The 15872-nt window shown below is 47.6% G+C and overlaps 1 protein-coding gene across 1 annotated transcript in view; it reads right to left on the reverse strand.

Annotated features, from left to right (window-relative positions):
* Window positions 1-15872, reverse strand: part of C1H20orf194 (chromosome 1 C20orf194 homolog) — a 794595-nt gene that overhangs the window by 111215 nt on the left and 667508 nt on the right. The window contains 1 exon segment of the mRNA XM_029594038.1: window positions 3638-3682. Coding sequence (XP_029449898.1) covers window positions 3638-3682 — 45 coding nt within the window.

Consider the following 15872-nt stretch of genomic DNA (forward strand, 5'->3'; position numbering starts at 1 on the left):
CATAGAGAATTGGATATGCGCTCAGCAAACATTTACCCTATCAATAGGGATAAAAGCTACTTCAATGGCTCAAAATGTATTTCTCTGGCCTTACAAGCAGGAAACCTGGGTCAGTCAGAAAATTTGAAGCTTTGAGCTATGCTGTCATATCAGCTCTAAAAAAAAATGGACTTAAAATAATAAATAATCACACCTGCTAACTTCCTTCCAAATATATATCTTCAAGGGTGTGCCTCACAACTGTCTTATCTAGCTGCTGGGACGACAACATGTTGAGGCTGGATTAGTGGAACCCTTGGGCCGGTCGTGCGGATGAAGATTAGATGAGAAGATAACTCTGAGATGATACGGCCGGGGGCAGGCAAGGAACCAGGAGACCAATCAGGAGCTTCGCCATTGGAAGCCCGCGATCCCTCCAGGAGAAGCCCGTGAGGATCCGGGCCGCTGGGACTTTGAGTGGTCTCCTTAGAAGAAGTCCAACAGAGTGGAGAACAGTCAGAGGATTTGAACTGGCAGCAGGCAAAAGAAACAATCTACGAACCAAAACAGGAACCAGAAAGTCAGTCAGTCCGAGTCTGGAAAGCAGGAACTGAAGTGGGAGACTGGAACTGGCAAGGAAGCAGGATCAGGAGTGGAAGCTGGAACAGAAGAGCAAGCAGGATCTGGAGCGGAGGATGGAACAGGCGAGCAAACTGAATCTGAAGTACAGGACCAAGGACAGCAACAGTCACTCCTTTGAAGAGAACACTGTTGCAAAGCAACGACTTCAGTCAGACGCTGGATTAAATATTCTGCTGACGTCTGACATCATCTCGGCATCCGGCCTCGATTTCATTCCTCTGCACTTCCAACTGCCTCCCCTTGTGCCTGCGCACGCCTAAGGGGGGTGGAGCTCTGAGACGCTGCCACGGAGAGGACCGAGAAGGCCTGAAAAACAATCGTGGGACCCCAGAGCGGAGGAAGGTAAGAACTCATATTAACTATACGCGCCTAATAATATAAATATGCGTTTTTTTCCCCTTTATTATGTTCCAAGTTTTTCCCCATGTATTCTGATCCAAGTTTTATGCCCTGTTCTATGTAATTGCATTCTCACATGCCTGTATGTCAGTTACAATGTAAACTGAAACGATATGTAAAATTTTACATGAATCCCGGTATACAAAAATGTTAAATAAATAAAATAAATAAATAAACCTGGTTGCAAGTCCAGCGACCGGGACTGCAACACAACACAGATCATACCGGTTCTTTAGGGACATATATGGGAGTGATGTCATTTAAATTTTAGAACTCTGTTTCCAGTAACTGGATGAATGGGTAAACCCATATTGTGGAGCAGAAGATAAAGGAATTTATATTTTTTCAGTAATTTTCTAACTGGCTAGAACACTACTTGCTGCCACTAACTACAGAGGAAAAAAGTAACCAATAATTTAACAAAAGTCTAGTATCTGAGATTCTGAAAAAGTACTTTAAAATCCTGTAATATATTATACCTGAAAATGTTTTAAAAGCAACAATTATATCCAGGACAAGATTGTGTCAACTTTTTTTTTTTTAAAGCTGTTTCTTTTATTGCGAGATATGCTTGGATAACAAAAGTTGCAATATGCTATCTTTTTCCATGTGAAACAATGAGAATATTATGCTTTACAACCAAAACCAACGTAAAATATTTAATCATGCTTTTGCCATGCAGGAATCAAACGCTGAAGTTCAAAAAATCAACATCTTTCATGATGTCTACTAACAAAATTCTGGAAAGAATTTTATAAATATTAGTTTCATCATTAACTTGAAATAAAAATAGGTAGTTTGTTTAAAAATGGTAAAAGCCTTTTATTTTACTGAAGCATTTAGGACCGGATTTACGTGCGTAGAGTGGCTTACGCGCACTGGGCCTATTTTCAAAAGGCCCGGCGACACGCGTAAAGCCCTGGGAAGCGTCTAAGTCCCGGGGCTTTACTAAAGGGGCGGTCTGGGGGCGGGGTTCAGAGGCCTCCGACACAGCAGCAAATCCGGCCAACAACTTACTTCAACCCCAGGGCTGAAGTAAGTTTGAAACAGAAAAAACAAGAAGAAAAAGGTAGGGGAAAGGGCGGGGGAGGGAGGGGAAGGGAAGGGAAGGTGGGGTCGAGGGAGTAGGGAAGTTCCCTCCGAGGTGGCTCTGAGAGCAGCCTGGGAGGGAATGGGGAAAGGCAGCATGGCTCGGCGTGCGCAAGGTGCACAATTGTGCACCCCCTTGCGAGCGCTGCCCCCGATTTTATAACTTGCACGTGCAAGTTATAAAATCGGGCATACATGTGTACGTGCTGGGTAGCGCAAGCACATGTACACCCGCTCGCTGTTTTTGAAAATCTACTCCTTAATATTTTAACTAAGTTTTAGATAAAATTTTAAGTTTGTATTTGATTTATATGTTTTACATTTTGTGTGTGTACAAGTTTTAATCTGCTCTGAAAATGTGTTTGGAAGTACTGGAATATAAGAATTTTTAAATAAATAAATATAATAAATGCCATATTTCAAACTCCAATATAAACATGTAAGCCTGATGCAACAATTTTGCACCAAAAGGAAAGCCTGTATCCAGTGACATAATAATTGTGGTCACTGGCTCAACAAGAAAGCAAAAGTGTATACCATGGAGTACACATAATTTCCAAAGGGATTCTTTACCTCCAGTAGTTATTTACAAGGGGCAAAATGCACTTGTCATGTACTTCTGTGGCTGACCCTCCCCAATCTTTTTTTGAAGATAGTATGTGTCAAGAGTATATGGTGAGTGCATGTTTGTGTAGGAAGGTGTGTGTGATAGGGAGATGGGGACTGTCAGGGGGATATTTCTCATTTTGGGTTGTGTGTATTTTATATGAAGCAGTTTGTGCGCATGGTGGGTGTTTCATGCTTCTTTTTTTTTTTTTAAATATGTATGTTTTGGGGGCATGGTGTGAGGAGTGTATGTGCTGATTTTTTTTTGGGGCGAGCATGCTTATTTGGGATGCGTGTATATATGTGGGAGAAGAATGTGTTTGGAGTCTGGATGCTGTTTGTTGATGTGTGTGGAGATGTGTATGTGTGTGGGAAGGTTGTGTGAAGGATTTTATTTTGAGGGTGTATGGGGTGGTTGGGTTATGGTTTGGAGGAACTGCATGTAGAGGGAAACGAGCATCTGTTGAGAGGTGGGTATGTATGTGCTCCAGCTGCCAGCTACTCCTTCGGTTCTCCTGTGTAATTTTTCAATTGCACATATACAAATACTTAAGTAAATTTTCTGGCTGTAGAAACTTAGCCACATAATTTTTGTAAACCCATGTAGATTTCCACAGCCTGGAAACATATGCTCCTAAGGATACGCACATTCACAGATGAAAAATTACAGACTGATATATTGCCAGGCGTATAAGGATTCCTACAATACTTTATTTTGTAGAAAAACCATCATCTTCAGTGCTCAAACATCCTGGATTACATAAAAACAATGAAGCTCCTTTGTGGCCCATTTTTTGAATTGGGCCACAAAGGAGCTTCATTGTGTTCAGAAACACACATACTGTGCTGAAATGGTAATACATCATCAACAAACATTTTTTGACATAGTTCCTAAATATAATTTGCTAAAGAAATTAAATACCTTACTCACCTTGTGAACACTGGTCCAAGAATTTAGGGAAAAGAACCTAAAAACAAATAAGAAACAACTTTACAAAATTAGAACTAAGACTATGGCTTCCATTTTACCTTTTAAACCTAAACACACACTGACTAAGCATCTCTGATAAAAAAAATATTCAGTGCATATGATATAAAACACTGGAAAGTAAAGTTGCTTACCTTAAAGACATTTCTCCCAGTATAGCAGGAAACTAGTGACATCATTTGACATTAAAATGGATGGTTTCACAGTGTTCTAGGATGTATATGCCACCTCATGAGTTTTTCTAAGTCCTATAATATAGCTTATTTGAACAACTCCAAAAAGGAAGAAGGGAGAGCTTTTGAGGTTGATTATACTGCTGACCTTGGAGAACACTAAGTATAGATAAGGACAACAAAGTTGCTTACCTATAACACGCGCTCTCTACGGACAATAGGTTAATCTTCTACACAGATGGGTGATAACATTTGATGGCATTGACATGGACCATTTCCTAGGCAGCTTTTCTTGGGCATGTTCTGGACTTCCTAGCCATCCATTAGCACACATCCCTTAGTCTTATATATAAGCCTAAGAAACCAACTCCATAAGGGGAGGAGGGTGGGAATGTGTGACTAATTATCCTACTGTCCACAGAGATCATCTGTAACTAGTAAGCAACTTTGTTTTCTTCATAGATAAAGCAGGTGAATCTGTTACACAAGTTGAGGAAAGCAGAGTTATTTACCTTTAACAGGTATTCTTTGAGGACAGCAGGATGCCAGTCCTCACGCATGGGAGACATCATCGGATTGAGCCCAGCATGGAACTATGATCTCAACATTCTATAGCTTTCCAAACATGCCTTACTGAGCATGTGCAGCTGTAGTTATCTCCGTGCCCTCTAGGCAGAGTCCCTCAATCCATATGGCTCAGTGGTTCCCAACCCTGTCCTGGGGGACCCTCCAAGCCAGTCGGGTTTTCAGGAGATCCACAATGAATATTGTATGAATATGTATGAGAGAACATTTGCATGCACTTCCACCAAAAACATGCACATTTTCTCTCATACATATTCACTGTGGATCTCCTGAAACCTGACTGAGTGGAGGATCCCCAGGACAGGGTTGGAAACCCCTGATATAGCTAATACATGGAGAAACCAACTCCAAGGGGAAGTGAGTGGGTTTCGTGAGAACTGTATCCTGCGGTCCTTGGATATAACCTGTTACAGTTAAGCAACTCTGCCTTCTCCAAGGAAAGCAGGATGGCAGTCCTCACACATGGATGATTCCCAAGCTATATACTTCCCAATGCAGGACAAAGCGGGGAACCCCACTGTGCTGAAAGCACCACCTTTCTCCTATTTGCCTGTGAGGCAGCAGACCCCAAAACAGGTGTAGGCAGGAAAAAGATTTGGGTTCTACAAAAAAACCATAGAACAGACAGACATAAATACCCTGAGTGCAAGTAGAGGCGCCTAAGGTTGCAAAGTCCAGTGAGAAGCATACTTTACCTCACGGAACTATTATAGTCAGGGTTTTGGATCAGTGACCCTTGGGAACAAAGCAGGTCTAGATCTTCCTGGATACAGGACATGGCTAGAGATCAACCAGAGAAGACTTTTGGATGAAGACTAAAATGGGATCGCTAGCCCCCCCCCTACTGGGGGGCGTTAAGATAGGCCTAAAGTTCACCCATGCTCCAATCCTATCAAGGCTATGCTTATCCATCCTGTGCACAGGATAGCTCTGGGTGAGCAGTGAAGCACTATGGTCAACCCAGTGAAGTATGAAAAAGCTAAAGGTAGTACTGGCCAGAACTTGGCAAAGAAACAGTGTATACCGATCCCTGCAGATATACCACGAATGTCCTAGCTTCCCCTACACAACCGACATTCTGACCAGAAGTCAGAAGGAGTGAAGAACACTAAGATGCAGACCCCCAGGGTTGCAGGGATAAGAAGAAGCTGCTAGCAGGTAATTATCAACCCCAACCAAACAACTCCAATGCTGATTCCATAGGCAATTACCCCTAAGGAAGACCGCTCAGCATGATAGTAATGGCAGAAACTGACAGCAACAAACCCCCCCCTCCCTCCGGGAAGAATCAGAAACTCTCTACCAAGAGACAGGAAGCAGGGATGCTGGCAAGTGCAAACCCCTGTAGAAACAGGAGTTCTTTACGATCTGGCAACCTATAGGGTACCAGGGCAAGGTCAGTCTGATCTCAGAACAGAATACACAAAAACATGGCCTAGGTATCAACACCCGAGGCCATGATTAGTATACTTTCCCCAATGAATAATGTGGTTCAGTAAGTGGAACAACCGGTTTCCATGAACAAGGACCCTCCCTGCCCGCAAACAGAGTTATCCTTAAAGGGGGAAGTATAGCTCACAAGCCACCACCATAAAAGTGTAGTACCTATGTTACGGGGTCTCTCATCCCCTAACTCACACAGCCATAGATATGGCAAGAGGTTGAAAGGCACTACCTGTTCGGGCGACTGAGTAAATAGCACTGTTGAGCGTGGTGCTCTTACTTCGTGAATTTTTCCTGGAAAATTTCCTGCTACAATGCCCCATTCGGCCAGAAAAAGGCGCGCCCGTGAGAAAGCCTCCCCTGGGGCTCCCACTGAGATGCCCAAAATTGCCTGATGGACGCACATGTTCTCCGAGGAGCAGCACATCGGGAGAGGAGACGCGAGAGCAGGGAACGGAGAGCAAGGAGTTTAGTGCCCTGCTGGACCCCGAGACCATGCTATCCCCAATAATGAGGGAGGCGCCAAGGAATCCGCGACGCTGCAAGACCCGGATGCAAACCCGAGAAGCCCTGCAGGCCGAAAGTATCAGTGGGGAGAGCCGGCCAGGGAGCCCACATGCGGGAGAATTGTGGCGTGGAAAAACTGCCCGGAGGGAAAGGCACGCACCTTGGCCAAGACCCAGGCAGAGGCGAATTGGACTGAGTCCAACCAGGGACTACATCCATGCCCTTGCAGGTAAGTTTAAAAGATTTCTACTTACACTCCACAAAGACTGGGGCAAATAACTTTAGAATCATTATGGGAAACCATGGTTGAGCTTTGGAAATTTGATGATAAAGCAGACTGAGCCATTTAAATTGAAATATTGATGATCATGAAGTTTGAATTAATCCTTAGAAAACCATGGTGAAAGTTATTAACACTCAAGAAAATGAGAAGAAAATATTACTGGATTTCTTGAAATATAAACAAGATAATATGGTTAAAGATATTTGGTCTTGTGTAAACAAAATTGAAATATGGAGAATTTATTAAAAAACAAGAATCTTCGAGTAATTAACTTTCCAAAAATTTCTCATATAATAACCAAGAGACATGTTTGGCCAAATACTTACAAGAAATCTTGAAATGATCTATAGATCAAATTCCACCTCTCACGAGGGTATTTTTATGTTCCCCTGAGAGATGATTTGAGAAGATTTCTGGTGAGACTCCTGGTCCTGGGAAGGAATCAGGCAAAGAAAAAAAATGGAGCTGTAGGTTGAAACTTACGAACTTCTGGAGTTATCAGATCAGCCCCAGGCTGAACCAGCTACGTTGATAGTTAATTTTGCTCTAGAGATGGATAAGGAATGGATTTTGAAGTTATATTTTAAACAACCACTCTGAGAAATTTATGGGATGCAAGTGAGAATATTTCCAGACGTGTTTAAGTCCTGTGCAGAAAATGAGGAAGCAGTTTTTGGATATTAAGGCCTCAGGTCCTACAGATGGGGCAACTTCATGTTAAGGTTTCCTTGTAGCAGTCTATAAATTTAGAGATAAATCTTTCCTATTTTTCTGCCATCTCATTAACACAGTTTTTATGTGGACAATTCTGGAACAACAGTGTGTTTGAGTTCTCATAGCTTAGCCACAATGCCTTGATAATGCCTGAGTTTGTTCCACCTCATATTACTCAGATAGCTCCTGCCGATGCTAAATGTTAAATTTATATATGATTATGATTAATAAGGGCCACTTGGATCCTTAATTGTGGAATTGAAATGTTATGCATAGTTTGTTGATTTTTCTTTTTTATAATGTCTTATTTGTTTGTTGTGAGAATTTATGCATGTAAGCATTTGATTGAATGTCAGGAGAATTATCTTGATATAATTGTTTAAAAATTAATTAAAGAAAAAAAAAAAAAAAAAAGAAAGACATTACCTGTCAACTGGGATGCAAATGGACCAGAACCCTCCGCACTGAGGTAGGGTCCCACATGCAAGAATGACTGGCAAGAGCGTTCATCCACCAAAAAACTGCATATTGTATTCAGCAGGTACCAAAAGAGTGACTCCTGCATAGAGAAACCCCTAATCTTTGCCGGGGAGCTGCCCCAAGAGGAGACCCAGGTATGATGGGGAGACTGAATATGGAATAACTCCCTCATGAAAACAGAACCTACTGCAACTTAGATGACCTAGGAAAAAGCGCTAACGCCCGATTTGCTCTCTGTCCCACAGGGAACAGAGAACCAACTGACTGTCAGCGTTAGGTAAATCCCTTTTTTGGAAATGAAGAACCATGGCCACTCTGTAAGGGTGGACAAACCGGCATCTAGGGAAAACCCATAAGGGTTGCCTCTGGAAACCCAGTTCATATCTCCCCCTTTCTGAAGGGACAGAATAGCAACGGGAATCAGAACCTGGATTTCAGGGTGGAGATAGCAACATTTTCTGACCGGAATGCGCTCAAGCTTCTATATAGACTGGGCTCTGACAGGACTGTTAACAATTAACGATTGATTGGGGATGGAGGGAAGATTCTATGTATTATTCTTTTCAAGAGTTAAGGAGGCAGTTTAAATCTTCCCAATAAAGAATTTATGCTTTTTTGAAAATTAGATGATTATGAAACTATAAAAAAGTACCACAACTATTTTTGATCAAGCTGAATTTGACATGCAGCCCCTCAAGGTCTCAGAAAAGGTTCTATTGCTATACTTAACAGTTTCTAAATAATCAACAAGGTAAATAGTAGTCACTAGATAACATCAGGAATGCATGTCAGGCTTGTCCATTAGCATAAGGGGAGTGGAGTTTGCCTTGCCTTTAACCCGGGGTTGATGGAGACGAGACTTGGAGCCGAAACAAGTGCTCCATCTTCTCCAGCCGGGCGCGCCGAGCTTTGGGGGTCATCTGTGCACAAACTGGACACTGACGGACGTTGTGGGAAGGCCCGAGACACAATACACAAACATAGTGTCAGTCCATTATGGTCATAGTCCTTGGACACTCGGGAACTTACGGAAACCGGTCGCCATTTTGAAAATGGGATGGCGTGCAGTTCGGTGGCCTTGGGCACCGAGAAAGTACACCGCCAGGAACCAAGCGCGAAAATGCGATAGTGACTTACCGAAGCGATGGAGGAGTTTGGTGTGCGATGGGGGACCCCGGTGATGGGGAAAAATGAAGTTAAGCCTCGAAAATTCCTTGAGGAAAAGTGGTGAGAGAAATTCTCTCAGAGCTCCTAGACCTGCGAGGCAACTGCTGTGCAGAAAAAAAGAGACTGAAGGGGGACCCCCGTGTGGCCATAGGTTTAGTTGCAGTGAACCATTTTGGTCTCTTGACTCAAATAATCTGGAACAAATTGGGCACCCTGACATTTAAGGGGGGCATAAGTTTGTGATCAGGCCAACCAATGAATCAAGAGACTGTTCATTGCATGGAAAGCATTATAAAGGACTAATGCTGAGTCTAGATTTTTGGCAGCAAAGCAATCAGCCCCAACACTCGAAACCAGAGGAGCAGACTACTCAGAGGAGAGAAGGAGACCCCAGCATCAGAAAGGCAGGTGAGGGGACTTGGATCACTCGCCATGGTACAAGACACTTCAATTCGTAAGTGGGTAATGGGAAGAACCTGAGCAGTTAAGTGCTAGCTTTGGCATATATCATGTGTTATGGGAAACTAAACCAGAGAATATATATATTCATCTATATTAATCAGTTACAAGAAACTTATATAAATTTACCTTCAATAAAATACAAATATATACATTATCTCAGAGTCTTTAGATCTGTGCCAGAGCAATGTACGTATCACTGGTGTTGACAGACATCGCCCAACTAAAACTACAAGGGGTATATAATATATACATTAAATACCCAAACTTCCATCATTAACTTCCCATAGCAGGTAGTGGGCAGGGGCGGATTGACCTATCGGGGGATCGGGCTTCCCCGGTGGGCCGGTCTAGCCGGTCATGTGGTCTCGACCGCGTGGCTCTTCCTCAGCCCAGCCTCAGCGCCTCCCAGCCAGCCCCTGCCGGAGAAATACAAATCGAGGCCGGCGGAGGCCGAAGAAAAGAAGATGGGCTGGCCCGGGCCTCCCAGACAGCCCCTGTGGGAGACCAAGCCCGTGAAAAAATGAAGATGGGCGCCGCCCAGCCAGCCCCCGCCGGAGACCAAGTGGCGGGGGCCGAAGAAATAAAAATTGTGGCTGGCGGAGGCCGAAGAAAAGAAGATAGGCTGGCCGGCGCCTCCCAGATAGCCCCCGCGGGAGACCAAGCCCACGAGGGCCGAAAAAATGAAGATGGGTGCCGCCCAGCCAGCCCCCACCAGAGACCAAGCGGCGGGGGCCGAAGAAAAAAAAAATCGTGGCCCGCGGGGGCGAAAAAATGAAGATGGGCGCCGGCAGGGGCCAAAGAAGTGAGCACAGGTGCTGTTAGCCGCCGGCGGAGACCAGCTGTTCAGCTTGGGGGCCTTAGATCGGCAGAGTGCTTCTTGTGTGTGTGTTGAAGGATGGCGCTTCTGGGTAGGCGTGGTGTGTATGTGTGAAAGGAATGGTGCTTCTGTGTGTGTTTGTGTCGGTGTGTGTGAGAAAGGAATGGTGCTTCTGTGTGTCTTTGGTGTGTGTGGAGAAGGAATGGTGCTTCTGTGTTCTTTGTGTGTGTGTGAGAAAGGAATGTTGAGATTACTTACCTGATAATCTCCTTTTCCTTAGTGTATGCAGATGGACTCAAAAACAAGTGGGTATAGTGTGCTCGTGCTAGCAGTTGGAGACGATCTGACGTCAGCACGGGTACATATACCCCGCAGGAAGTGCAGCAATTCAGTAATCTTCCTTGGAAAAGCTTTTATGGATATTCTGTAGCTGACCGATCGATTAAATGAACAGGATTAACCCTGACCGATTGATGGTAGCTGGAGACCCGCCAGTGTTCTCAACTGGAAGGCTTAGACACCCGGCAGGGTGGATGCCCTATTATAAGAAAACATGGCTTACCGTGAGTCGGTGAATCCCCATGTATACTGGCAGCCGGGCGGGATGCTGAGTCTATCTGCATAAACTAAGGAAAAGGAGATTATCAGCTAAGTAATCTCAACATTTCCTAGCGTGTAGCAGATGGACTCAAAACAAGTGGGATGTACAAAAGCTACTCCCGGACTAGGCGGGGAGGCTGCCCGAGGTCCGTTCGGATTGCCCTCGCAAATGCTGTGTCCTCCCTGGCCTGGACGTCCAGACGATAGAATCTGGAGAAGGTATGGAGGGAGGACCACGTCACCGCTTTACATATCTCTGCAGGCGACAGCATCCTAGTTTCTGCCCAAGAGGCTGCTTGCACTCTAGTAGAGTGAGCCTTGACCCGTAGAGGCGGTGGGTTTCCCTGCTTCTACGTAGGCTGCCTTGATAACTTTCTTTGATCCAACAGGCCGATGATTGCCCGTGAGGTCGCTTCCCCTGGCTTCTTCCCGCTGTGAAGGACGAACAGGTGGTCCCGTCTTTCGTACTGCTTCCCACATTTCCAGGTATCTAGACAGTAGCCTGCCGATGTCGAGATGGCGTAGTATTCGACCTTCTTCAGACTTCTTCAAACCTTCTGTGGTAGGCAAGGATATGGTTTGGGTTGAGGTGGAAGTGTGGAGACCACTTTGGGTAAGAAGGAAGGAACCGTGCAAAGATGGATAGCCTCTGGAGTGATTCTAAGAAACGGATCACGGCAGGACAGTGCTTGTAGCTCTGAGATGCGGCGTGCCTGAGCATACAGCCAGCAGGAATACCATTTTCAAGGTTAGCAAATGGAGGGACAGGCCTCGAAGGGGTCCTGAAGGCGTGTCCCGCTAGAAAGTCCAACACTAGGTTGAGGTTCCACAGAGGTACTGGCCACTTCTGTGGCGGGCGAATGTGTTTGACTCCTTTCAGGAAACGTGAAACGTCTGGGTGTGTGGCGATGCTGTTGCCGTCAATCCGGGGACCGTAGCAGGATAGCGCTGCTACTTGGACCTGATGGAATTGAGGGACAAACCCTTCTGAAGTCCATCTTGTAGGAAATCCAAAATGATAGGGATCTTCGCGGCATGTGGATTGGTGCTGTGAGTTTCGCACCAGGCTTCGAATACTCTCCAGATCCTTATATATGTTAGTGATGTGGAGAACTTGCGTGCTCGGAGGAGTGTATCTATTACCCGGCCCCGAGTATCCTCTTTTCTTCAGTCGAGCCCTCTCAATGGCCAGACCGTAAGAGAGAATTGAGCTGGATCCTTCGTGGAGGATGGACCTTGCCGCAGCAGGTCCCTGGTGTGGAGGCAGGGGGAAATGGAGTCCCTGCCAGTAATCTTCTCATGTCTGCGTACCAGGGTCTTTCTTGGCCAATCTGGGGCCACTAGAAGAACTAGGCCTCTGTGCCGCTGAATCTTGTGTACAATGGCGCCCAGCATGGGCCATGGAGGAAAGGCATATAGCAGGATCCCCTGAGGCCCATGGCTGTACAAGGGCAATCGATCCCTGGGATAGCGGATCCCGCCTGCGCTGAAATATCTGGGTACTTGAGTATTGGACCTGTCTGCTAGTAGGTCCATGCCCGGCGTCCCCCCACCGATCCACAATCATCTGGAAAGCTGTGGGCGACAGCTGCCATTCCCCTGGAATTAGGCTTTCCTCTGCTGAGGAAGTATGCCGTGGTGTTGTCCTTCCCGGCGATGTGAACGGCGGAGATGTCCTGGAGATTTGCCTTCCGCCCAAGTCATCAGAGGGGCTATTTCTAGGATACCTGTTGGCTTCTGGTTTCTGCCCTGTCGGTTGATGTATGCCACCGTGGTGGCGTTGTCCGACATCACTCTGGACCACTCTGTTTCAAAGTCTGTGGGCAAATCGCAGGCACGCTAGCCTGACTGCCCATGCCTCTAGTCTGTTGATGTTCCACCCTGACTCTTCTCTGTCAATTCCAACCGCCCTTGGGCGGTGGAGTTCCTCGCAGTGTGCTCCCCATCCGTTCAGGCTGGCATCTGTAGGGAGCAGGGGTCCAGGTTGGGGAGGACATTCTTGACCCCCGGCTCATGCGGCCGAGCTGCACCCACCAGCCAGAGTGCGGAATCAGATAAGGTATCTGATTCCGCACTCTGGCTGAGAGAGGGTAGGTGTATGTGTAGTCCTGTGATCGTGGGGCTCCACCGAGATAGGAGGGCACGTTGTAATGGTCTCATATGAGCTCGCGCCCATGGTATCACCTCCAGCGTGGATGCCATGAGGCCGAGGACCTGTAGGGAATCCCAAGCTGTGGGCTGGGTGGCGCTCAGCAGGGCCTGCAGATGATTCCGGAGCTTTGCTCTCCCTCTTGGCGGTCAGACTGACCTTGTCTTCCTGGGTGTCGAATCGGACTCCTACGTATTCCAGCGACTGAGAAGGCTTGTAGGGAACTCTTGTTCGTGTTGACTACCCATCCTAGGCTTTCTAGAAGAGCTATACTCTGTTGGTTGCCTGGTGGCTCTCCTCCGGGATTTGCCCTGATCAGCCAATCAATCCAGGTAGGGATGGACGAGAATTCCTTCCTTCCTGAGGGAACGCCGCCACTACTACTATGACCTTGGTAAAGGTTCACGGTGCGGTGGCTAACCCGAAGGGTAAAGCTCGGAACTGGAAGTGTTGATTCAGGACTTGGAAGCGTAAATAGCGCTGGTGATCCCGATGAATTGGGATATGCAAGTAGGCTTCCGACAGATCTAGGGATGTGAGAAACTCCCCCTGGCTGTACTGAAATTTTTGACAGACCGCAGAGTTTCCATGCGAAAGCTGGGGACCCGTAGTGTCAGTTGACTGACTTGAGGTCCAGGACGGGCCTGAAAGTGCCCTCCTTCTTGGGCACTATGAAATAAATGGAATAATGCCCAGAATGTATCTCCCCCTGCAGGCACTGGGATTATGGCTTTTAGGGACAGGAGCCTCTGCAAGGTAACTTCTAGTGCCGTCCTTTTGAGGGGTGAACAAGGAGATTCCACAAACTTGTCCGGTGGGAGTCAAAGAAGTCCAGGGTAGTACCCTTCTCGGATGATTGGCGAGGACCCCACTGGTCCGAGGTAATCTCGACCCACCTGTGGTGAAGAGGGTTAAGCCCTGCCCCCTATGCTTCTACCCCCCGGATGGGTCAGCTGATTGTCATTGTGGGGGTGGAGGCCGGGACCTGAACCCGAGCCGGTTCCCCTCTTTTTGTGCTTAGTCCTAAAGGCTGGTTCCTGGCCTGTGGAACGGGGTGTGTTGGTAGCGAGTCCTGTATGGGTTGAAGCGCTGGCGAGTGTTTCTACCTCTGGATGTCTAGGAAACGGGCGCTGGCTCCTCCTTGGCCCGTCTTCTGGTAGACGGGGTAATGGAGAAGCGCCCCTTTATTGGCCAGTTCTCAAGGGTCGCTGCCCAACAGAGGGATCCCTAAAGGATTCTCGTGAGACGTGTCTTGGAAGAGGATCGACCGACCAATTACGTAGCCAGAGCTGCCTCCTGGCTGCCACTGTGGATGATACTCCCCTTGGCTGCCATACGGACTAGATCGGAGGGCTGCGTCAGTGAGAAACGAGAGAGCTGATTCCATCTCTTCTCCCGGGTGTTGTTCCTGGCCTGTGAAAACAGGAACGCGTCACCACGGTGCAGCAGGTTGCAATTCGTAGGGACATGGCTGCCACCTCAAAGGCTTGTTTCAAAATGGCGTCCATGCGCCGGTCAGTGTTGTATCCTTGAGGCCGCCCCCCCTCCACCGGAATGGTGGTGCGCTTACTATGGCGTCTACCTGAGGGGCACGCCAGCATTTCCTTAGCTGCCGGGTCTAAGGAGTACATGCCAGCCAAGGCCCGACCCCCTTTGAAATGAGGCCTCCGGCGCATTCCATTCCAGATCGATTAGCTGCTGTGCTGCCTGTAGGAGGGGAAAATGGTGAGTCATTTGACGCAGGCCCCTCATAACAGGGGGTTCATTCTCGGTTCCCCCCAGGGTGTCATGGCCCGGAAGAGCCAGTTCCGACAGGCATTGAGAGATCAGGCCTGGAAGATCCTCTTTCAGAAAGAAGCGCCTCATGGTTCGATATGGTTCAATCCCCGAGGGAAATCCTCCCTCCTCGGGGGGGCTCTTCATCTTCCTCAGGGCAGTCTGAATCCCCGTAAGTGGGGCTTCCGGGTGGCGAGTGCCGTGCCTAGGCATTTGAGGGTCCAGGGGGCCGGGTCATCCCGGTACATATGGACCCGTTCGGGGGTGCAGCCTGCCATTGTGACAAGGCATGAATCCCCTTAAATAATTCCACCCAGGAAAAGCGAGGCCGAATCCGGCCTTAGGGGCACCAGGTCTCTCTGGTTCCCCTGGCAGCTCCCCGCTGCATGCTAGGTCCGGGGTGTTTCCCTGAGGAACTGGCAAGTACGGCCGGGTTGCGACCGGTCCTGGCCTGGAGCTCCAGGGCCTCTTCAATTTGGGCACATAGGGAGTCTGCTTCCTCCTCGCACTGTGTGGCTCTGAGGTTGCATGCAGAGCAGAGGCTTATGCCTGATTCTGGAGGTGCCGGCTCCGCTGACGCATGGGCCTCTTACGCTCCATGTCGTCTATTAACCCAACTAGAGTCTGCGCTTTATAAATATGCGCGAAAGATGTGCGCCTAACAAGTGCGCCTATCCACTGGTGCCTATGAACGGGCGCTTATTATGAACGTGGCGCCTATCGACGTGCGCTTAGCAACTGGCGCCTAACAGTAATGTGCTTAGCGACGGGCGCCTAACTGTATGTGCTTAGCGACGGGCACCTAAAACAGTATGTGTGCTTATTGCGAAGCAGACAGGCAAATGGCGACCCCCCTTGGCGGGTTTCCATGAAGGCAGACTTCTGCTACTCCTCGGTTTCCCTCGGAGACCAACAAGAAAATGTACGCCTTACCTTGTCTTCGGCGCATTCCCGGCTGCGGGGGAGAGGGTAATTACCGTCATCGCCGCGCTCGAGGAGGTGCACCCGCTGCC

Source organism: Rhinatrema bivittatum, chromosome 1, assembly GCF_901001135.1.
Source record: "Rhinatrema bivittatum chromosome 1, aRhiBiv1.1, whole genome shotgun sequence".
Taxonomy (NCBI): Eukaryota; Metazoa; Chordata; class Amphibia; order Gymnophiona; family Rhinatrematidae; genus Rhinatrema; species Rhinatrema bivittatum.